Below are 25,645 nucleotides of genomic sequence, written 5' to 3'. Positions count from 1 at the left end.
CTCTAATTTTGATTGTTCTTCAACTCAAACTTCTGGTTTAATCTTTTACACGCTGCCAGGAAAAAAAATGGAAAAGTGGAGAAGAGATGGTCTTTTAGCCTGGCTTAGGTGAACCACTTATTTTGCAAAGGTATATGATTGTATATTCCCTGCTAAGATACAATATGCCAATTATTTGACTTAGGGTAACATGGAAGAAGAAATTAGTGAGAGTCTACAATGCAGATTTCAGAGATATGTTTGTTCTGCTCACTAATCTCTCTTTATCTTTTCTTCTGATGGGGCTTTATCCTTCAATTTTTGGCAATGGTTTTAAATGCAGAAGCAGACAGGTCCTCATGCAATTGTAAGCCTCTGGATTTCTAGGTAATAGTTTTGGGTGCTAGCATAACTTTATAGTGTATATCTGCAGGTGAATTCAACCTCCCAGATAAAATTGTTTCCCAGGTTCATTCTGAAGGTAAGCACTGACATCTTGCTTTGTGTTTTACTGACCAGACACTGCATTTTTCTGTTACTGCAATTCTACTGTTCATGCTGTTGTATTACAAAAAGGCAGAAAGAGTGAAGCGTTAATAGCTCATAGACAGGTAACATTATATTCTGATGCAACAGAAGCTTTATGCCCCTAAATTATTCTCTGCTAGCATTATTCTTTGGTCAATGTGAAGAAAACAAACAGCTTTCTTTTAGCTTTCATTCTTTTGTGTATTTGCTTTGCAGACTTTAGCAGTGTTAGATTAACATGTTTATACTGTTCAGCCTACTCGTACATATTTCAGAACGATTTTTACTCTTGCTGCCTCTTCTCTGCTGTACCTTCCTAGGAGTCTTTTACTTCCATGCAGTACAAAATTAGTGGCAGAAATACTGTGAAGTGCTGGAGGGCAAAGCTGGTGCAAACACGGACAATGCAGACGAGTATTAACAAGGATAAAGTCAAACTGATTAAAGAACTTAAGTCTAAAGACTGTTTTTCTGGACTGAGCATTATTGCTGAGTGGAGAAACCTCTAGTGCATGTTACTTTCATAAAAACAAACAAACCAGACCATTCTGGAGTGATTTGTATATTATTCACCAGGTTAAGGACAGAAAGGTGTTTTCTTATAAGTGCTGGGGAATATTCAGCAGGGAAAAAAAATTCTATTCAGATAATTCCTTGACATGCTTTCATTCCATATTAGTTACATAGTCTGAGTTTTCTAACTGCTAATTGAACCGTTTCTAAAGTAATACTCAAGAAAACAGGACTCTTGTGGATGCAGCGTTGTGCTGACCTAGTAAAGAAAATTGTTTGTTGAATGTGCCAAAGAACTATTTCCAGTTCTAACACAGCGTGTGGTAAAAATTTATTTTTTTTTTCTTTTAATGACAGCAAAATAGATCTCTAAAGTATGTCTTGATATTTATTCTGTTTTACATTAAATCATCAGAAGTGCTGTGGGATTTTATTCATGATTTAAAATGAATTGGTTGGAAGTTGGCATCTAAATTGAAGGTATGCCGTAAGATGGTACACAAGGGATGGTAAATTTAGTACTCTTGGAAGGTGAAGCATTCTGTTCACTTAATTAGTTGAGGAAGGATAAGATTAAGTTAAAAAAATCAGTCCAGTAAATCAGAAGAGAATTTTACTGCGGGTATCCATCATAAATAAGCAAGAGTAAGACAGGTTTGGGGTTTTAAGGAGTTTTCTTCCTGCATTTTTGATCACCATTTAATCAATTCATAAATCAATTAATTACCGCCTTGAGACCTAAGGGCAGCAGGAAATTGGGTTCAAATTAAAAAGAAAAGGAAGCAATTTGTTTTAAGATTGAAAGTTGAATGTTCAATCAAAGTTTAATCAGAAATGACCCATTATTTGAAAAGTGGAACATCAATGTCTTTCTAATTTCACAGAATGGTTCATTAAATGAGTACCGAAAACTCAGGTTAACTGATCATTTCAAAAGGAAGATGAGGCAAAGTGGGGTTTTGAAAGCCACTTCCAAATAGATGTTTTTCTTGTTCGTTTCTCTTCTGAAGAGCTCATAGACAAACCAAATCATTACACTGGGAATTCAAGCGTTATTGATGTGGTCCTAGATTGTACAGATTGTATGATAAAAGCATAGCTTCATATCAGAAAAGCAAATGTTCTTGATCCATTTGGACAGCTGTGTATCTAAAGAACAATTTACAAAAGACAGTAAACAGCAAGGAGAAAATGTTGAAAGACATGACTGCAAGTTGGGCCTCGTGAACTTTCAGTTGTCTCCCAGTTGTCTGATGTTAAAGAGGTTACTCCATAAATTGATATCACCTTGAGAGCACTCAGCAGCACATTGTACAAAGTGAGGGTTATACTAGTCCCTGATTAGAAGCAAAGGCAGGTAAATTTTGGTTAGGAAGTGAACATGGGAGCGTATGAAGGCAGCAACTGTAGCTGTAACTCCTACTGTAAGTGAAAAACATAAAAGAGGTAATGTAGTTGGGTTTAGGGCTCTTTGAATTAGCCTGGCTTTTTGAATAAATGATGAGCCTGATTCAGTTTCTCACTGTTGTAAGTGTTGCTTTTGCTGTTAAATGCTGACCCATGCTCTCTAACCATCATCTAGCGTCATACCTCTGTCATGTGCTCCCTGGGATAGAGTAGGCTTCTGTTTCTTGGAAAGTTCGTGCAGCTTTCTCTAATGATTGTAGTGCTTGAAAGACAGAAAAAGGCAAGAGAAACAAAACACATTTACCTTTCTAGTAGTTCTTTGTGGCATTGTCTTTTTTTTTAAAAAAAAAAGTAAAAAAGAAGGAACAGCTGTTTTAAAAATTTTTCTTTATAAGTGCAGAGCAGTAGATTTCAGATGTCAGCAACTTATTGCACATGGTGATCTTGGATTACCTGTTTGCAAGTGTCATCTGTCCATGCATACACAGAGAATAATAAATCTGTAGTCTGTAAATATATACAAATGTATGACATTTTAGTATTTTTTTTTATTTATTTCACGTATACTCCATAGGAAGGAGTTTGTTTTCCAAGCAGAAAGCTTAATCATGCAAAAATACTCTACCCTGCTTGATTCTGAATGATTCCTTTTTAAGATCTCAGGGAACAGGCTTTTGATTCTATCATAAGCATGTGCCACTTGAAGACAAAATGTGTTTTGATTTGTTTGCTGATTGCTGCTTACTGATGTGTTCCTTTAAAAGGCAGCAATTGAGGCAGTAACAAAGGCTACCTACTTATGTTGCCAAGCTGCTGTAGTCTTGACTAGGTTGGAAGCCTTTGGAAGGAGAGTTGATTTCTCAGCAGCTTTCAGAGAAGGATCATAGTAATCTGGTAAAGTTTGCTAGAGCACAGGTGTGTCAAGCAAAATAGAGAGCAACTGGGCTAGCATGACGGTAAGACGGGAATAAAAATGAAAAAAAAAGACTTTCAAACCTTTAATACAGAAGAGACTGTTGAGAAGATCAGGGAGCACATTTGTAGTCTGGACACAAGACTAGTAGAAAATAAACCTTCTGGGATCCTAGCAGGGATTGTGCTGAGTTTGTTTTAAACCAGAAAGTGACTGAAGGGTTGCTGAGCTGAGGAAAAACCTAAAAACACCTTACTCCGTGTGCAAAGAACCACTAGGCAAAATGTTATTTACCAAGTGTTTGGGGTTTTTTTGTTTGTTTGTTTTTGTTGTACTTTTGTTCATTAATAAAGGCTGTTGTCCTGAATTCAGTTCTCATAAAACTGAGGTTTAAAGAAAAATAAAGTTTTTCTTTTCAGGTGTTTGCCTTCAGGAAGGTACCAGGACAGATCCACATCACAGTTCTAGCTGACTTGAGGTTCCATCACACCACTCGTATTATTCTTATGATCTAGTATTTCTTTCCATTTAGGCTGTGTAAGAGGAGCAAGGTCTTCTGCTCCATGAAGGCATCTTAATTAAAAGAATGGGTATCAATAGATACTTCCAGTATTTGTATCTCTCACCACTGAATGTGAATGTAGGATGACTAGAGTCCTAACCTTTGTTCTGCTGATGTGTGTCTAGAGGAGGGTGAGATAAAAGCCAGTAAAGCAGTGTTTCCATGTTTTCAGGCATCTGATACATCAAGTTTTAAATTCCAGAAGGAGAATATTTGTCTAGATGGAGCAATGATCTGATCTTATGTGGCCAATCTAATTCAGTAATCATTCTCTTCACTGACTCTCAGTAAGGTACTCAAGAATGAATATAAGTAATTCTTTTTAAGTTATTGATTGCAATTATGTGAATGATGATGAACAGCATTAGCAGCACCACAGCAGAATGACCATGTTCATCAACCTCCCCTCAGTCAAATGACATGACTCTGTAAATTAGTGTGCAAACTTAGAACAAAGATGTATAGGTGTTATGAATTAACCTTGAAGTATGTATTTTATCTTTATAATAAATGACTTTGCACATCTTCTCCCAGAGATTAAAAAATAGATTTCTGAAGGGAAAAATGACTTCATTTATTATTATGATACTTCTGAGACAAATTATGCAACACACAAATGCATCACTGAACACAAAAAAATTATATCAGCCAGTGCTATTTTTTTCCTTCTTTTAAGACAGTGGTGGGAGCTTACTACCAGAAATGTTCTACTAGAAATGGGTGGAAATACCGATAGACCATTGATCATGAAGGCATTAATTTGTAGCAAAAATTAACAAGCAAACCTAATGGCAATATAACTTACCTTTTTGAGACATTCTTTTCACTGAGTTTTCTTGAAGATGTCTGTGAAACATGAGCTGTGAATGCAGTAGCCAGGAGGTGGATTGAGCATCTGTAGGAACCACACCAATAAGATTATAATGCAATTGTGTCCCTCGCTTGTTTAGGAAGAGAGCTAACAGTGCTGTGCCCAATTAAGAAATAGCTCTTGGATCTGTGTAATGTACTGCATTTTCTGGTACAAATATCTTTCTGATTCAGCAGGCATATATCAGATACCACCAGTTTATCCCCTGGGGTCCATCAGTAAGTTACTTTATATTGTTTGTTTCGAGGAAGAGGGGATGGTTTTTTCTGTGTTTCTAAAAGCTTCTAAATTGTTTGTCTCTCTCATTTGCTCACTTCCTGGTGTTTAAAACAATAAACTCTACAGAAGGGTTTTAGCAAGTGAAAAAGTACTGGAGTGCCAAGCTTACAAATCAATCCTCTTAAAACTCAGATCAGTTTTCGTATTTTTTAACCAAAGCTTTATTTGACCACTGTTCAGCATGCAGTCTCTAAATGCAGATAACTTCGTGACTATTGAATAACGTGTTGGGAAACATTACAAGGTTTAATGCCCCTAAAAAGGGGCGTTACTTCTTGTGAGTACAGAGTATCAGGTTTTGGAGTACAAGGAGAAAAGCTATTGAAGATCGGTATATATCAAGAGGTGGAAATTCAAGAAGGACTAGACTAGTAGATATGCTTTTTTGGTTTTTTTCAGTCCACACCTGAGTATTGGTTTGTTGCTTCTTTGGGACAGCAAATATGCAACCTAACTTCTTTCTTTCCTACAGTACAAAAAGAGGCAAAAATCTTGTAAAAATAACATATTAAGACTATCTGGTGTTAAAAAGAGTGGTCAACCTATAAGATATAATTCTAAGGAGTTGACCAAAACCCCATATTACGTAGATGATATAACTGTATACAGAATTAGGATGACTGCTTAAGATAAAAGTATATCCTTTGATTATTGTGTTCACATTTCTTCTGAAGACTAAATCATAATGTATTTATGAGTGATTGCTGCATAGCTCAGAATGAAATCTGTGTGGATACTTTTTTTTCCCTCAAGGCAAAATTTTTAGCTGCTTTGGGAAGCATAATTACAAAGACAGCTGCCATTCCAGAAATAAAGTCAGAAAACTTAGGGGCTCTTGCCTTTTTCAGGGACTTGGAATCAGTTAATTAGATCAGTGGAGTAAGTTTAGTAATTGTCAAAACTTAAGAACTATTTGAAGTGTTTTTCAATCTCTGAAAAAATCCACTAAGTGTTTGAAGGAGGAAATCAATGTGGAATCCTAAAAGACTTCTTATTTCTTTCTCACAGAATTCGAACTTTCTCTCCGAAGCTCTTTTTTCTGTACATACAAGAAAAACTGAAGAGCTGGATCCCTCCTTCAGCCTGCACGAGACCATTGCAAAGGTAACAGAAATGGAGATCTTGTTTATCCATTATATTTTTCACATGGCCAGATTTAAATTTGGTAATAATTTCAACAGATGATCTATTTTTTTCTGTGAATACTTTGAATGTGGTTAGATGATGTGGATTTTTTTTTACTGAAATTTACCTTTGAAATATTCTTTACTGTTACATTGGTTAACTTATGCGATCAGAATGCTTTTATGTGCAAATGCTTCATTTTATGTGGTTCATCTGTGTTTTTCATGGTTCACTTTAAATTTATTGGCATGCGTGCAGGACATTGAGCCTTACTAGGTGGCAGGAAGTAGTGAGTTCATTGCTATCCATTTTGTCAGTGAAGAGGGCTCTGTGAGGGCACATTCACATACACAGATGCTCGGTTTTATGAGCTGTCACACTGTGCTTACATGGGAGGAAGGGTTGGCCATCCCATGGTTCTTGAGAGTGGGACACTCTCATGGTTAATGTGTTCTGACTCCCCTCTTGTTGATCTTGTGTAATACTCCCCCCATGTTATTTATTAATAAAGTCACTCCTTGCTCTAAAGTGCTTTTTCTCCACACTGTCCACTCAGCAAGCCCTATTTCTACAAAGAGAGATAATTACAAATTAGTCCAACTTAATCGATTCATACATTTTTTATAATTATAATAGATTTCTTATAAGCCAGAGCTGTGTAAACCTCATGAACAGATTTCTTTGTTTATTCAGAGGTACTTCTTTAGGAAAGGCAGCTGCTGTTGCAACATTTCTTTTGGCAACAACAAAAATAAATTCACAAAGATCAGCAATGTGCAGATTTAGCATGCAGGCAGATCAGCGTCTTTGGCAAAATAGACAGCGATCTTGGGAATGTTGGAGGTGGGGAGTTGTTTGCTTGGATTTTTATATTTTTTTTCAAAGAAGCGTATATTCTTAGATATGATTTTGAAATTTGGCATACTCTGACATTTAAGAAACAAACACAAGAGTCTTCTCTGAAGCCCTTTTAATACAATTAATGGGTTTAAAGCCATTTTGGATGCCGAAATGGTTGAAAAGATTCACCAAATTTCTTTCCAAAATTACAGGTAGTAGATGTGTGGCTATTTGCTGCATAATTCATTTTATATTCACTAATTAGTGCGTGATGAGCCATGTGTAATCTGAATAATCTGTATTTTAGCAATTTTAGAATTTGCTATATAAAGTTGACTAACTCAGAAAAATATTTATTAGATAGTTGACTTGAAACATTTTGATACATTTTAAATCATTATAGATTATCTTAAGTAGCTTCATTAAGCATTACCATTTTATTTGATAAAACTTGATGAAGCTTGCGGAAGGATATGAATAGACTTCCATTTTGCTTTCCACACTGTAGTCCAGGATGCTTTTATAAAGATGGAAAACATGCAGCAGTCGACTGAGCCCCTCAGCTGGTGATTTTGCCATCTTTAGCTTAGCATAATTGATCTTTAAGTAGTTCCTGAATAGCTGAAACAGCAAAAATTTATAAAACTTCTTCTATTTTTTACTCTTCATTTATCCATGTTCAAGGGATGATTGCTAGAAGAATTCTGTATATTATAATGTGCACATAAGTGATACGTGATGCTTGGTGCTTTGCATTGTTTTGGTTCTAGTAAAAAGTGAATTATTGGAATATTTTTGCATTTATCTGTTGCTGTATATATCTGCTGTTTGTCTTTGAGGTAGTGTACTTAAAAATAAATAAGATGTTTTTATTTAAGTGAGAGAAGTGAATAAAAATACAGAAATATATATCCTCAAATATCATTTTATCTTGTATCTTTAAAAAAAAAGTTTTGTTGGCTTTTGTAAGCAAGCTAAAAGGAAAAACACTTGGACTTCTAAGCTGCAAAAGCAAATTGTATCATGAGACTACAAAAATTCTGCTGCAAATTCTCTGAACATTGGCAACTTTACAGATTGAGTGATCGAGTCCTAGCTGACTACTGAAGTCTTTAAAGTAAAATTATTATTTGTATATGGGATTTAAAGGAAATGCTACAATTTATTCAATTAACTAACCACTCTTAATATTATTCCTTAACCTGAAATCTTCTTATTCTCATTGTGCTCTGAACAAATGGCTTATATCTTCAAAAGATTAGACATCTCTAGCTTTACATTAAATTAATCATATTTGCAAAAAAAAAATCCATAATGAGAAGCTAGTTTGTAGTTAGAATGTATGCTCCTCAGTTGGAAGTTAGTGCCACCCAACAGGTACATGCCAACTGTGTATGCTTCTTTGCAGTTGCAATGTAGTACAGCAGGTACGATAACTGCTTCAGAAATTTTAACTTTCAGTTTCAAAAGACTTTTCACACAAAACTGGGATTTATGCTAAGAGAAATATAAATATTCAATAATAATAAATTCAACATTTAATAATTTTATTGACATTTTTCTCAAAAGTGTTTTTTAAAAATGTTTGGAACTAATTTTATTATTTGAGACCAAACTTAATGTTGTTACTCTTAAATTTTTTTACGTTATGAAAATGCCATAATCATGCCTGCTTTATTCAGGTAAATGTCTGGTTATTTTACTACTATTTATCTAAATATAAAATATTCAAATCCTTGTTACAGGACTATAATAGTATATAACACTGTTAACACGCTATAATGGCTTTGAAGACTAAGACAATCATTGTCATTTATCTAGTTTTCCATTTTAGTAGATTATAGAAGTTGAAATTTAAGGACGTTAAGTTGAGGAAAGACCTGTGAGTTTTTTGAGATGTAAATCCTGGAAAATAAATAAAAATTACTGTAAGTCTGTAATTGGTAGAATATTATGGTCTGAAGTCAGGCAACATTCCACCGTGTCTAACTAAAGATTTTGTAACCTTTAGAAGCCTGGTACAAGCTAAGGCCTAGGTACAGGATATAATATGCTGAGTTCATATATTAATGTAATTCCTTCTATTTCAGTGATTGCTAATTTGACTATTGTATCCATGTTCATTAAATAATTCAATTTTAGTAATGATTTTGTTTTCTTTAATAATCCTTGTATTTTGATGCCTTTGCAAATCATAATGACCAAATAAAAATCTGCTTAAAAGACAAAAAATTGTTGTTTCATAGCACTGAAAAAATCCATTTCCTTTATGTAGGAGCATGTATTTTACAACTGCTTATGTAAGAGACTTTGTGTTGAAAATTACTGTCTCAGTTCCTTTAGCAACCAGCTGAGACCTGATCTGAATGACTCTGCATCAATTGGAACATGCACAGTAGTTAGTAATTTTGAGACACAGTTGGTATATATTTCCTGAAGCTATGCTTACTTTATCATATCAAATTGAGATTTGGAAATAGAAAATGTTGAATTCAATATGAGAAGGCATAGAGGTGCTGCAAAGCGATTATTGTAAAAGGAATATTTACTTTGCTAAATTGAGATTTATTCATTCAAACCTGGCAGTGAAGATGTTGCAGAGTTGAGATATCTGGAGGGGAAAAAAATGAAATATCTGAAAAAAAGTAGGTGTTAAGAAGTAATATTTATTGCCAGATTTTTTGTATATTGATAGTTTTATAGTTGAAAGGAGGGTTTTACATCATTTGGATCTTTTTTGTATGTTCAAGAACATTAGATAGGGACAAACCAATTTGTTCAAGCTGATTGATTTTAGAAAAAGTTTATGTTACTTCTTGGTTGACTTACAGTCTCCAGACTAACAACAGCCTCACTATATAAGAGCAAAACTCCATTTGGTATAGAAGTCTTCCACTGGTAGAAACAAGTAGTGGATTCTTAGGTAATAAATACATACAGCCAGGGAATCATAGCATGCTACTTTCCAACTTACTGTCAACTGGGAATGCATTATTTCTTAGGCTCACAATCACAACTCTACACCAATTTCCAGCTCCGTTAAGTGTGTAGTTATCGATGACCTTTTAAAATTAATTTTCATTCTCACTTCCATAGCATCCCATAGCAACATTTTCCACAATTTAATCCTCCCCCACTTTACTTTAAACTTGTAAACTGTTTATCTCACTAGGTTCTTTATTCCTTTCATATGAGAAATATCAAACAAATATGCTCTATTTATTTTCTGATACCAGCTGCTTTCCTTTGTAAAACGTATTCTGTCTGAGTGTAGTGACCAGTAACCAGTTCATAGGTAAGTCATTCCTGCGTAATAATATGTTACCTCTGTGTTTTTGCAGTTCTGTGACAGAGCTGGTGCTCTGTGAAGAGAGTAGTTACCTTAATTTCATGAACACTTTGAAAAGGAGGAGATTGCACAATGAATGAGAAATATGCAGCTATTAAGGAGATAGAGCTGTAATCTGAGTGCTTAGAGGATCTGATTTGTCAGAACACTTGCCAGATGAGTTTATTAGATTTTGGCACTTCAGAGGTGGATTTAGGGTAAGTTGCTGCAAAGGCCCAGGCTGATCTGAAAGATTCACAGAAGAAAAAGAAATGTGTAGGCTTCCTAGTGGTGAAGAACCAAGATACTCTTTACAGCAGGGTGTTGCAGTAAAAAATGTAGTGGTATCTTAAGTGAGATTTGCAGACCTTTTAATTTCAAGTGTGTTTTATAATACATATATTGAGTATTAAAATGGAGAAATGTGTGCCTGTGTAGCAGAGAATTGATTTTCCCATCAGACCAGAGGTAGTCAGGTGAAACTCCACTGTTATCAAATGCATACTCAGAAAATTATGTGCTGTTTTTCAATAAGTTTCATCAGTGTCATTCAGCACAATGTTTCATGGTAACTAGTCAATTGGAGTTGTTAACAAGTTTAAAAATACTTTTGTGTTATGAGGAATGCTCACTAGAGTAACCTCATAAGTCTCCGATCATGCAGTTCTAAAAGCTTTAATGGCAGTCCCCCAACAGGGAGTGCCACTGGAGCCACTTACCCAGCATCAGCCAGGGAATAATAATAATCTTTTATTGATTTTTCTTTGGCAGGCACCAAAGTGTTGAAAGGTATGCCAGAAGTGACATAATTGGTTTTATGATGAGTTATGGGTGCTGACAGATAACTCTAGAGAAAATTATTAGTGATCCTGATTATTCTACAGTTCAATTATGGAGCTGCATAAAGTAGAACTAACTACTGTAATGCAGTTAACTTCTAAACATTAAATAAAATTGCAATAAGGAGTAGTGCTTCTATTTCTAGGAGAAATAGAGGGTTTTTTTTCTGTAACATACCATAGTATTTCCATATTATAAAAAATATAAACACTTCCAAGAATATGACAGGCAGATTCTTCGCTTCAAGCAAATGGAATGAAAAGTACTGGACTGCAGGACTGCTGATAAATGATATTCACATTTAACCACAGATAAGATACAGCACAGAAATGTTGATTTGAGGAATTCTCTAACAGGATTATGATGTTCTCTTCCTTTGGAGCATAGGAGGGATATATATTCTGATTTACTCATTGTCTCATCCCATTAATTCTTGAATAGGAGCATAGGGAATGCCTATTCATTTTGGCAATGCAGTGATATCCGCAACTTTGGTAGTTCCTTTTTCTGTAGTTATGCAAAAAATCAGAAGCTGTGGTTTGCTGCATGCTAACTCTGCTAAATATTTTCATCTTCCTGCACGGTATCTACAAATTGGCCCTTTTTTTGTATTCTTCCATACTGCAAAAGATAAAAATATCTATGGAGATATAGATATATATATATATGTAAAACTGATATATGAGATTGCCATTAATTATTGAAATATTACAGTTTGAAACACAAGATAATGCAACATATCTAAATTAACGTGAAGTTGGCAAATGCTTACAATTCCAAAAACTGAGAGTGCAGATTTTAAATCAATAAAGAATAATATTAATGCTATTTCCTGCCAGAGTTGAAAATCAAACCAAAATCTCATTGTAGTCAACAGCTTGAGATTTCTTTGCAGATTGAAGCATCTGTTGTAGGTTTGGCAGGGATGCAATCCCTGTAATATCAAATAGAAACACTTTCACAAACCATGTACAGCATGTCTATGTTGCAAAGATTTACCAGAAACATTTCTGCCAGCATATTATTACTGGCATCGCAATTTCAGCAGAGTGCATTCACATTCCTGCATTGTTCCAGTACAACATGCCCTTTTGGTACCAGATTTTTCTGGAAATAGCTGTGTGGCATTATGCTTAGGCATCCCAGTGGCCTTTGCATCAAAGCAGCTGTACAGCTGGATTTCTATTGATGCATCTTTTTCATTTAGAAATTTCCTCTGTGTAGAATGAGAGGATTTGGCAGAATTGTTTAAGATTTCTGAACAGCAGAGGCAGGATATTACTCCAGTCAGTTACAGCACTGAAAGTGTTAAAGTGCTTGTGTGGTGCACGCAGAACAAATCTGAAACATCCAGACAGCAAAAATTTTATGCATCCAAGTATGTAATATATCCAACCCAAGCCCAGAAAGCCTTTTATATTTGGAAGGCCAAGGCGGGTATGTGGCAGCCTTCCCCTGCATCACTGTGTGGTGGTTTGCTAACTGGAAAGTTTTGCTGTATGCCAAGATTTCCATCATGAAATTGTGGCACTTTGGAGTGTCAGTTTTCACAGGTAATTTCTCCAGTTAACTTTTGTCAGTGATGTATTCTTTTTGATGTAATTTTTAAAATTCCTGTCTTCAATCTCATGTGTCAAACTTTCACATCATTTCTCAGTCTCTTCATCATCAACATCTCTCCAAAGACAAGAGTTCAGAACAGGCCAACAGCACTCTTATTTATTTTTAAAGACAAATTATGTTATGATTTTGTATTTTCAAAAAGAAGTTATCTAAGCTTCCAGCCCAGAAACAGGAATATAGACCTGGGGTAGGTGACAAAGATGCTGAATGAAGTTAAAATAACAGAAGCACAGTTCTCAGTGTGTGAAGTGACAACCCAGTTGGAGGACCTGATTAATATCCATATTTGAGAAATCTGCTATTGATACTGAATTTTTAGAAGTGGAGTTTGACCTTGTTTTGAAGACATCAGAATTGTCTGCAGTATCATTTCAATTCTCTGTCTCACATAAAAGGACCTGTATGTTTGGGTTATTTTCCCCAAGAAATTGCAGAATGACTTGAAGCATCTCTTAATTTTTATCTTTGCCCTCCCACAGCTGTCAGCAATTCATGGTGTTTCAGCAGCTCTTATCTGCCATAAGGTGATGTAGCAGTGTAGGTGCAGCATAATGCATGAATCACCAGATAGTCTCTCCATAACTTAAAAACTTTATTTGCTTTACTGATCAGCCTCTCATATACTGGTTCTGACCATCTTACTGCTCTTTGTGTCTTAATGGCAGAACTATGTATTTTCTATATATTGTCTATGGTGATAGTCTGGCCGAATTAGCACAAAACCAAACTTGTCTGAATTTTGCTTCAAAGCAGCACAGACATATGTGACAGAAATGGTTTGATTTAGCACATATTCTCCTAAGCACACAAGTGAGAGTTTTTGTTTTACCTTCAGCCTTCTTGCATGAAAGAACATATAATCCAGTTCAAGCAGAGGGTAAATGCAAACCTGCTGAAAACTCCCTTCTGACAATGTGTATTTTATTCTGTAGCTATTGTCAGCAGCAATAAAAGAAGAGCAAATCTGGGATATAAACTGGCACAGTAAATTTGGGGATACTGTATTGAGTTGTGGTGAACACGGAAATAACAGCATTAAAGGGGAAAAAAAACCTGTCTGGGGATTTTCTGAGCATTAGATGTGAAAGAGGTGACCTGGCTGCTAAAGACATGAAGTGTTCTGACAGACAGTCATACTGTATTTGGCCAAATAGTGTATTCTGTATCTGCTTTAGCCTGGTTAGGGTAGATATGCTTGGAAATTTTTAGTAGTTCTTTGTTCCTAAAAACAGGTGTCTTCACGGACTCTTGCACTTTATACTTGGACTCTGATGGATAAAGACTAGGTAATAAAAAATAAGTTGAAATTGCAGAACTCCTGGTAAAAACTCGGTGAACCAGCTGGACTGGCCAATACAACTTCACTTGGTTCAGTCAGGTATTAAAAATCAGCCATTCCATTACCCCTCTGATATTTTCCATGTCTTTCCTGCTAATAACTACTTCAAAATGAAAGAAGTGTTCCAGGACAGAACTAATTTCATTTCCTCCTCTGCTATTTATTCATGAAGTTATGAAAAGAAGTCTACTCAAGTATTCCAAGATGGTTCCTGGCCTTCTTTTTAGGTGGCTGAAATTTAATGTTTTCAGCTTAGGGAACTCTGATAACTACAAAGATATCAAAATAACGAGGGAACTGGCTCCAATTAGCAAGAGAAGCTGAATGAACAAGAAAACATAACCATCATTAGTAGCAGAGTTTATGTAAACTATTCCCTTGAATTGTCTGTGTCCTAACTGTTCAGTTATCTGACTGTCAGCAGAGAATTAGTTCTACATTCCTTAATTTTTTTTAATTTTGCAACAGGAATATATGTTCTTTAAAAAAGTTAGTATTGGCTTCTGTTGGAGTATCTTAACTAGATTGCTGTTTAGAACTGCACAGTCCTGAATTCCTCTTTTAGACCTACATTTTACTTAGTTGCTCTCAAGATTTGTTTGTCAACTGTCCGTGAATATGGAAAAAAATCTTTGCATCATGTTTCAGGACAGAGTTTCATTTTAAGTGAAGTAAGCAAATGCACGTCAGCTCCATATGGTCTGGTCAAACACAGGATAAACATAAGTTCGTACACAAAGTATAACTTTAAATCTTACAATAGAAACCCAAGATTGGTGTTGTTTGTACATCTTATGGAAGACATTTTCTGCTTCAAATTACTGCAATTTAACTAAGCAAAAGAAGATGAGGCAAGAATGTGAGGAAGCATTGTCTAATCCCAATTTTGTATGTGAGAGAATGAAATAAGATAGGTCAAAAATGGTACCTACAATAACTGAGCAACTACTTCATCTCCTCACCTGAATTCAGCATTAATTTGCAGAATCTGGTCATTTTTCTGACTGCCTATAAAGACTGAGGCATATTTCAAAGCTGCACATATGTTCATAGAATTATAGAAACATTTAATTCATGTTCAGCCACTGAAATCCAACAAATGAAAAAACAAATCCAAAGTAGGCTGCTCGAGTAGATATGAATATGTCTGGGGTTATTTTAATTTTCCCTTACATTTCCCAGTACCCTATTCTTCACACACTTAGTTACCGAATTTATTGGAGTATCATTTTATTAATCCATTCTTTAGCATCTGTACTACCATAGGCATATGTTATTGTTTAATAAAGACTTCATGTGCCAAAGATGCAATCTTTATTCTTGGTATACGTGTACTGAATTTGGTGGCTGTGCAAGGAAGAGGAATTTTTCTTTAAATAAGACACTAACATTCTAGAGGGATGGTTCCCTTGGGTATCTTAGAAGTATCTTGTCTGTTGTATTAGCTCTTTTCTGTCTTCAGATCTTTTGAGAGAGATGTCAAAACAGACAATCCTTTCCCCAGAGTTTGCCTCTTAAAAAAATGAGGTTTTACTAACAATAATATAGTGATGACCCTTTTTTCTTTTTTCTTTTTTTGTTTGTTTTTTAATTTAGCATAATTGAATTTACATATGAGTGAGTATGAGGTAGGCAGTGGAATTGAAGTATCTGCGTAAGTGCTTTCTAACAAGACATGGAAATAGCTGCTTAAGTATTATGAATGTATTAATTGGTTTTGCAAACAACTTGCAGAAATACCTTTGAAAATACAGCTGCTAAGGTGTATGTTTGTTTATTTTAATTTTAGACTGTACTTATAATTTCCTTTGGTGTACCATAGTAAAATGAATCATTGAATAGGTGTGCTGTGAGAATCTGATTCCAGAGACAGATAATCTTTATTTGAAATTCTTGTTCTGAATTGTTTTGTGGCTCTGGTTGTATATGAGAAACTTGATATCATCTCAGCAATAAAAATCTTAAAGAAGCTTTTGTAACATACTTCAGTGTATGAAACTATAGTTTGCTCATCCCATGTTTTTGCAGTCAGATATAGCTGGAAAAGTACAATTATATCTTTTCTAACAGATCTCCTAAAATGAAAGATTATAAAATTAGCATGAATAAAGGCTCTCTTTTCAAATACAATCGGAAAACCTGAAGAAATTTCATGAAGTTTAACAGTTGTGAGATAAAACTAGTGAAATACTTAAAAAAAAAAAAATGAGTCAAAAATAATATAAGCAAAGGAATTAGAAAATCCCAGGAAGAACATGTTGTTTATTGATCTGGTTTTATTACAAGTGTGGTCAATAACAATAAAAAAAAACCTGCCAGCTTATTGAGACACTGTAGAATTAAAGAAGCTAAGATTAGACCCAGTAATATTAGACTAAGAATAGGTGATTAGCCTTAAGCAAGAATCATAAAATCAGTTGTAGTGTCTTTCAGATAATTGTGAACTGAAAATTCTATATCAGAAACTGTGAGGATGGTTAAACTAACTTTTTCTTCTTAGTTCAGTGCGTTCAAGGGAAGAAATTGTCTTGGAATAACATCAGAGAGTTTGGGTTTATGATCTCTTCAGCACCTTTGAGAATCAAAAGCTTAAGCTAAGCAGTGATTGTGAGCAGGGAAAACTGTCCATCTCCACGTTTCACCTCTGTGAGCCTGAAACCAGATTTTCATTCAGATTTTCATTAAAAGCAGTTAACTCTCTGTCCCAGTCATAACAATATGGAAAGGGTTTTGTCTGCACACATAGTTGAGGGAAGCAAACTCCACCTTCTCGAGCGCATTCCTGCTGAAGAAAGGTCATTGTTTAATGACTGAATAGGGCTTTCTGGCTGAGTCACGTGGCAGATAAGAGTATTCCCACTTGGATAGCAAGAAGGGGCAGAGGCAAATAAGTTTGCGCTTCTCCTGGTCAGTTTTGCCTTCACAATTTAGGAGTTCAAGTATGATTCTTTTCATTTCTATTTGAGTCCCTCGGAATAGATTCAAGCCCATGTGTTAACATAATGCAGATGAGATCTAGGCAACCAAGAGGAGTGATCACCCTATCCACCAGCAGTTCCTTGGGCCAGTGGCTGGGTATAATCTCCAGCAATCTAACCATAAAGCCAAAGCAATAAAAAAAGATGTACTTTCCTACAGTGGAAATTATATTTCTATTTAATAAGTAGAGATCATATACTGGCTATGAAGCTATTTTTTATTTTAATACCTTCTTGTAAAACTAATGGCCAGGAGTTTCATAAATTGCAGCTTAATTCCAGCCATGCACATATAATATTGATTTTCAAAGATACAGATCTGTACGATCTGTTGAAATAATTTTAGTTCAAAAGCTAAACTAGTCTTACTAAGTACAACATTTGAACCTAAAAATGTTTCAAGAAAAGAGTCCAATAACTAAAAAATGAAAAACTATGTTTCAGAAAGATGGAAGGAAAGAAGGCTAGAAATTGTTCTGGAGTAATGGAGTAATATATTCTAGTATGCTGCAGCCTTTTCCTCATCTAAAATTAATGATTATGTAGAAATAGAGATAAAGTTTTATTGTTAACCTTATTTTGAAGAAATTTATGTCCTGAACGATATTTCCTTTGAGGAATCATTCATGAAATAGTAGTGTTTTCTTACAGTTATGTGATAATTCTTTAATGTCAGACACTTCTTGTATTTTCAGTAGATGGAAGGATAGTCCATTTATTTTGTTGCTTAGATATGTCAGTAGTAGAGGTAAACAAAGGGCGTATGTGTATTCCAAGGTAACTGAGAAGTTTACTTAATCTGTTTTTAATTATTACAGATAAGCGTTAAGGTAATCTCTGTTTTGTTATCATCAGATGTGATCCATTAACATTTATGTGCTTATATGTTTAGAAGAATGGAATACTGAAGGGAGAACATTTACTGTCTTGTGACAAAATAGTTCTAATTTTTATATAGCCAAATAAATAGCAATACTTTTGCATCTGACTGATATGGATCATGTTAAGACAATTTACTTTGAATATCATGATTTTTTTTTTCTGATCAAATTGAACATTATATTCATGATTGCCTTTTGTTAATAACTTATTATACCCCTTTTTAATTATGATGGGGCCAGGAATGTATGGGCTTTATTATTTGGTGATGAAACTGACAGATATGAAAATTAATACTGACAAAATTCATTAATATGTAGAGAGTCACGGAGAGTAAATTGCCCAAAGATCATAGCCTGTCCAGCCATTTATCACAAACTTGCTTGGACAGGAGAATAGCGTAGCTAATCCATCATAATTCATGAAAGCTCACTTGAATATCAGAGCATCCAATAAAAAAATTAGATACACCATCAAGGTGAGATGAAAATTGACATGTACTAAGGATGATACAAGTCAGCATTGTCAGAAATGAAGGCTTTTTTCAAACATGTTATTGGAACATGAAAATAGTTGAATACAAACTGATTTTAATCCTTTTAGAGTGAATGTGACATCTTGTTACAATAAAACATGCTACCTTTCTGATCAACAGCATTCCATCAGCACACCCTCTTTAATTTGAAGTGAGGCAAGCTCACAGATTTCAGTTCATCATGGATAAGTTTTCAAAAGTTCTGATATTTAAATAACTGAGGAGTTTAAGGGTGGACAGTGACTCAGGGAAATATCCTTTCTTTATTGACTACTAGCCCAATCTTGTAAAATAAGGCCACACAAAAAATAATTACTGATAAAATATAGTAAAAATATAATTACTGGTTTTAATTTTCTTAATGAGTTTCTAAGAATGGGGGTTTGTTTGTTTTCTGTTGTTTGTTATGGGTTTTTTTAAAGCATTTGTCAAGATCATGCTTTCACTGTCTTTATTAAGTTGTGCATACACACATACACGCATTCTTCACAAAATCCAAATGTTTTGACAGAAAAAAAGAAAAGTTACTCTAAGTTTGTCTATTCAGTGATATTTTCATAGAATCATAGAATGTTTTGGGTTGCAAGGGACCTTAAAAATCATCCAGTTTCAACCCCCTTGCCATGAGCAGGGACACCTTCCCCTAGATCAGGTTGCTCACAGCCTCATCCAACATGGTCTTGAACATCTCCAGAGATAGTGCATTTTCTATGTTTTTGTAAGATACACATTTAAAGCACAAAGGTGAAGATTGCTATTTTTTTTTTTAATTTCCTTTGCAAATTGCCTCCTTGATATATCTTTTTGAGGGATATGATTTTAAGTAACAGTGTTGCATCTGTGAGGGTGCCAGCCTATGTTAATCATTCAGATTTCACTTTTTAAAACTCTTGGTTAGTGCTTTTTGTCAGGTTAATGAATATGTTGTAAACAGATGAGTCCAGAGCTAATTTCCGTTATAGCGCTAGTTCAGTGTGCTTCAGTGGATTTCAGTCTGGCTTCAAGCAGTGTAAGAGCCAATGGTCTAAATGAAGTGCACACATAAAGAAAATATTGGGCAGATTTTTAGCTACACACAAAGTCTTTAAGCCCAGAAGTGCAGATGCACTCTCAGATTTTCAGGTGCAAAATGAGAGGCAGCAGCTGCAACTATGATTCTTTATATTTCTAAATAAAATGTGTAGTTTTGTTCTGCTTTGTGAATATAAAACCTATTTGGGAATTAAATTGTAAGCCATATACTGTATCCCATCAGTAATTATCCACTACTATGCCGCATTGACAATGCTGTGCTTAAGAGGGGAATTCAACCCTAAAGCTTGAAAGGAAGCAGAGTAGCACTCTGAAGTCAAAAGACTAAATGTTGTTATTTATGCAACTCAAAAACTTGATTAGACTCAGTGGAGTAAATACTCTGCTACAGAAGTTTTATGTACCATAAAAAAACAAAATTAATCAAATCAAAACAAAAGGAGATAAAGTTCATTTTTCTCTTTTTTATATTCACTTGAAATATGGAGAGAATTCCCTTGTATGAACTGAGCTTGTGGCTCAGCACACTGTGACCTTTGATTTTTGGATTTTGTTCTATGATGAGAGGATTTAGCAAATGAGTTTTTAAATGAGAAGTCTATATGTAATATAAGGAATTGAAGAAATATAATTGAAGTAAAACTTAAGTACTTAAAGATTTAGTGACCTTAAAAGTTTTAGTGCTACAGATCTTGTTTTTAAGATAATTTATTTACCTCACTGTGGAAGAAAACTATTGGAATTTTAGTTCATTTTTTTTCCTGTTTTGAGAAGTATCTCAGGAAAATATTCAGAAATGCTTGCTTTCCCCTATCTTTGATACATTGCTTCTGATTTGCTACCTCTTCCTGTCACATATATTCTATCAAATTCTGAGCTGAATGTCAAGTTCTTAGCACCTGGTATTATTGGTACTGGATTTTTGAAAGACACTGAAACTAATGTAATAATTAAGATCATCAGAAGCATCCATCAGCTGAATGTTGCTGTCTTTATAGTTTCACAATTCCCCGAAGCTAATCTAAATGCTACCAGAGAGTGAGCAGGATTAAGTTCGATCTAACTGAAAAGTAATCATTTGGTTTTGTTGTCGTTTTTGCTTTAGGGGTTTGTTTTGTTTTTCAGCTCTCAGATCTGATTTGCCATACAAGCTTTAGTGTTTGTGTAAGGATGACAGTGAGAAGTATGTGCAGAGAGTAGCATAGAAGCAGTTATTCCAGCAACAGTATAATTTTTATAGACTTTGAAATTTGAACTGAAAGTGTTGAAATTGGCTCAAGGAAGTTTAGTTCTTTACCCACACTGTAGCAAGTTGATTCTTAGATCTGCTTAAAATATATGCATTAAATTTTAAAAGTCCTTTCCATGTTTTTTGTTGTTGTTATTTCAGTAGAATTGTAGGAGCATCATGGTTAAACTTGACAACTAATAACAAATTACCACTTTTAAAAAAAAATAGATGCTTTGTGCCTGGAATGTGATTTATTCTGAGCTTTGAAGGAAGGCATGAGAAACGTTTTATGAAAATCATTATTTAAGTTATATAAGTTTTTCCCTTTTCTATTTTGGGTAGCCAAGAAGAGAACCAAAAGGACTTTGTTTATGTGGATGCCTTCTGCTATGCCTTTTCTGTAAGACTGTTCACTAGTCTGGAAAGCTAGTGCTGATGTGTTTTAAGCCAGCTTTATGAAATCTGATGATTTATAAGTTGGGTAACTCAGCAGCACACAAGCAGTGCTTGCTTAATAATTGACTGTCAAAATATGTTTGATCCAAACAATAGCCTTAACAAGCTTCTTAAAAATGAGGGGCTAAACTTTTCATGAGAAACATGGTTTGTATCTCTATGACTAGCTTTTATTTTAAAAAGCAGCAAAATTAAATTATAGTTAGTTTACCACCTCGTACATCACATTACATGAGATGGCACCATATTCACTGGAACCACAGTACACTGCATCTAAAAGTTTTTTTAAGTGACTGTTTAGCTCTTCTTGTCATTCATGTGAGCTGCCTACTTAAAAAAGAGCCGTGATCCTAGGGCACTGCTCTGAACTCAAACGATCAATACTTTTATTTTGATGTAAAAAAAAAAAATCTCAAATATTAACAGTTGCCATTCCTAGCAGCTATACTCTAATAAAAAAAAAGACAACATGATAATGAATAAGAAACTGTAAAATTATATGAGCACATTAAATCAGATATGTCTCTCAGAATCAAAGACCTCATACAATGTCCTGTTTAGTTTAGCAACTATAGCAAATACAATAAAAAAAATAGCTACATGAGAGAAAGTGAATACAGAGAGTATATCTTTATGACATGACTGCAAAGAAAGCAGTAAATTTGAATATAAATGAATATAGCCTGCAGAAGAGCATGAGATAAATCACCAGAATTTTGGAATTTTAATGATTATCATACAGCCAAATAAGGGAATGCTCTATGATTGAATGTCAAACCTGCTCTCCCTGGCCAATTCAAATTTGAATGCTATTTATCTTTTGTAAAACTGTGATCCTAAAGAAAGTATTTATCAACTAAGAAAACAGCAAAGAAAAAGAAATGCATGCTGGAATCATTGACTGAACACCTTTATATAGCACAGTTTGATTTTGAGGTAATAGCCAAGTGAGGTATCATCTTGTCTAAAAGTGATGAAGAAAATGGGGCCACATAAAGATTCTGCATTAACTGACATGAATTATATTCTTCTGAACTTGATGTTTCAGCTGATGTGATCCTTTTCATTGTCCTATCTAAGGAAAATATTAAGCTTTTTTTCTTCCTTTTGTGTTGAGATAAACTGGACAAACCTGCAGCTCACAAAAGCCTCACATGAGGCTAATGAAACAATGAGCCAGCAATGTGCACTCACAGCCCAGAGGCCAACCGTATCCTGGGCTGCATCCATAGAAGCATGGCCAGCAGGTCAAGGGAGGTGATTCTGTCCCTGTATTCCGCTCTCATGACACCCCACCTGGAGTATTGTGTTCAGTTCTGGAATCCTCAACATAAGAAGGATATGGAGCTGTTGGAATGGGTCTAGAGGAGGCTACAAAGATGACCAGAGGGCTGGAGCACCTCCCATACGAGGACAGGCTAAGAGAGTTGGGGTTGCTCAGCCTGGAGAAGGCTACGAGGAAACCTTGTAGTGACCTTCCAGTACCTGAAGGGGCTACAAGAGAGCTGGGGAGGGACTGTTTGCAAAGGCATATGATAGGACTAGGGGGGAATGGCTACAAGTTGGAGAGGGGAAAATTTGAAATAGATATTAGGAGGAAATTCTTCACAATGAGGGCAATGATGCACTGGAACAGGTTGCCCAGGGAAGTTGTGGCTGCATCATCCCTGTAGGCCAGGCTGGATGGGGCCTTGGGCAGCCTGGTCTGGTGGGATGTGTCCCTGCCCATCACAGCGGGGTTGGAGTTAGATGATCTTTAAGGTCCCTTCTGACTCAAATCATTCAATGATTCCATGAGAGAAAATGGGACATTTCTTTTTTTGCAGAAGTTCCAAAACCATAATGACATTGTATGGTGGTTACAAAAAAAAATATAAAAATACAAAAAAACTTACTTGTAACTCAATAGATATTTTGCATAATGTAGAAGACTGAATCCTGAATTTTGAGAATAGGAGTTGATCAAAACTTTCCTGCCTCTGTTTTTTCTTTTTTCCACACCGCTTTGGGAATTTTTCATTTACATTTCCTTTGTCTTTCAGGAAAGATCTGTCCACAGTAAAATCTCACAGGATGGGGAGAAACAAGTATTTGTTATATGGAAGTTTTTCTAATTGTTTTACAAGTAACATTTTTTTCCAGCATGATTATGTTACAGATATTCATTCAAGTGCTTTTCTAAATCAGGTTATCTTGGAAAGGGTATGTTCTAAATGCTTCACTTGCATCATTGCTTTTGAAATAGAGCATTATTCTAAATTGTTGTAGTAAGGTATTTGCTATTCCAAACAGCACTGTTATATCAATCAAACCCACTTAACATTCTTCACATTTACTTATTTTGAAGTAAATTAAATATTAAATAGGTGTTGTTAAAGTAACCAAAAAAAAATAAAATCAAAGAATTTAATTTACTTCAGAACTTTAAAACTTCCTTCACTGGAAGATTTTTTATGTTTGAATGTTTTTTTTTAAAAAAATATCAACAGAAATTATAGATAATTTCTTTTCAGAATTTCCCATTATGCCTTATTGTATTTAACTGGCGATGCAATTTTGATGTGATTGTTAGTTACCCCCTTTAAGAATATTGTTGCATTTCTTCAGAAGACTTGTTCTACTGATTTTCTGTAACTCCATACAGGAATATTACTTCATTGTTCTCTGTATGATTAGAAGTAAACAAACTCACAAAACACATTCATGGTAGTAAAGAAGAGAACAAAAGGATAATAGCATTTGTCTTGATTATCAATTTTTCATCTACTTCTTAATGTCAATACCAAGCCCGATAAAAATGCTTAAATCTGTGTATCCAAAACAAGATAGTTAGTGACCTGCACTACACAATTTACTTCTTAGAGCATCTTCTCATCACACCTGTGAAAAGATACAGAATGGGAAGCAATGTGATAATATAACATCCATTTTTGTAGTATGGGCCATGATTTGTGGATGCTGCCACATCAAATAAGACAGTATCACTCTATAACCAATTTGATTATGATCTACCTCAGAGAGCTTATTTTTTCCAAATAACAATATGTGATTAACAGATAAGACAAGTTTTTAATGAAATAATTCCATTTAAAATCCTGTTTCTGTTTATCTGACACATTTTTTAATTAATCCATATTTGCTGGGAAAGGACAAGGATATTCTAGAGCTATTTGCTTTTCTTAGTGAAACAGAAGTAAACAAAAATAAGTCTTAAGATACTTGGATACAGTCAATATCTGAATCTACAGTAAGTGCTTTTGCCTCATCGTACCGTTAGAGTTGTTATATCATCAGTCTTTCATTGACTGTCTGTCAGAGAAGAGATTCAGCATCTTTTTTAACAAGGAAAACTCTACCCATATCTGGAACATGTTATTTTTCTCCTCTTTGTGTCTCTTGCTGGGCTCTGCTGTCACTGGTTCCCCAGACCACTTTGCAGGAGCATGAAAGACTTTTAAAAATGTACTTGGCTGATACACTTCAGGCATGTAAGTAAACTGCTGCAGGAGATGTGTCCTGTGAGTTTGAAGGCCTTGACTTTTGACTTACTGAGCAGTCATAAACTGACAAGAGAAATTCCTTTCTTGCTTGCTGGAGAAAACAGGTTCTAACATTGGCAAAAGCACCCAAATTCAGATATGTTATAATTATGTAACCAAAGACAGTAGCTATGTGGGCACATTTTTAAGAACTGGCCTCTATTTCCAAAATAAATAGCTATAAATCTGTGTCCTGTTTAGTATTGTATACATTCTGCCTGTCCAGAAGCAGATGATATGTTAGTGTTAACAATTTATTCTTCATTTTCCATTTATGTGCACAATAAATTGATGGTAAGTTTTCCTGGTGGACATTTTAAAGCAGAAGAGATCAATACTTACAAATACATACAAAATTTTTAAAATGACAAGCCCTTAAAAAATACTAACACAAATAAAGTTGTTTCCCAATATATTCACTAGTAGGAAGTGATGCTGTTTATGGGCATTTCTCTCTGTAACTCTGCCTGCCCTAGGTCTCTAGGGGAAAGTGAAGCTGGAGACTAGGAGTGTCAGCTCCTCATGTCTTGAACATGGTAATTTTGTTATGCTAATGGAACTGTGCTGACTGCCAGATTCTAGTCTTGAGCACAGGTCTAATATCCCCAAATAGCCAGAGCTAAGACATTGAACTTAAGCAAGCTTTTATATAGTACTCAAGCTATTCTAATAAATTTCAAAGGTGAAAGGCATACGATGCTTTCTATAGTGTGTCTGCCTTTTTTTACCATAACTAGCCGCTGATTTTGGTTAGCATACTATTAGTTAGAGTGTGGTTGCCGGCTATTTGAAGATGTCAGGTGTCTCAGATGTACTATTTACACAAAAATATGTTGAAAACCCACATT

At 34.9% G+C, this 25,645-nt stretch overlaps 1 protein-coding gene across 4 annotated transcripts in view; it reads left to right on the top strand.

Annotated features, from left to right (window-relative positions):
- The window catches only part of NAALADL2 (N-acetylated alpha-linked acidic dipeptidase like 2), a 416,888-nt gene that overhangs the window by 352,228 nt on the left and 39,015 nt on the right, over nt 1-25,645 (top strand). For all 4 annotated transcript variants that reach the window (XM_069864505.1, XM_069864506.1, XM_069864504.1 and 1 more), the window contains exon 11: nt 6,061-6,156. In XM_069864505.1, coding sequence (XP_069720606.1) covers nt 6,061-6,156 — 96 coding nt within the window. The remainder of the gene's footprint in view (nt 1-6,060; nt 6,157-25,645) is intronic.

Source organism: Phaenicophaeus curvirostris, chromosome 10 (assembly GCF_032191515.1).
Source record: "Phaenicophaeus curvirostris isolate KB17595 chromosome 10, BPBGC_Pcur_1.0, whole genome shotgun sequence".
NCBI lineage: Eukaryota > Metazoa > Chordata > Aves > Cuculiformes > Cuculidae > Phaenicophaeus > Phaenicophaeus curvirostris.
Note: the sequence above shows the minus strand (reverse complement) of the source record. Positions and strands in the feature narration are given on the sequence as shown.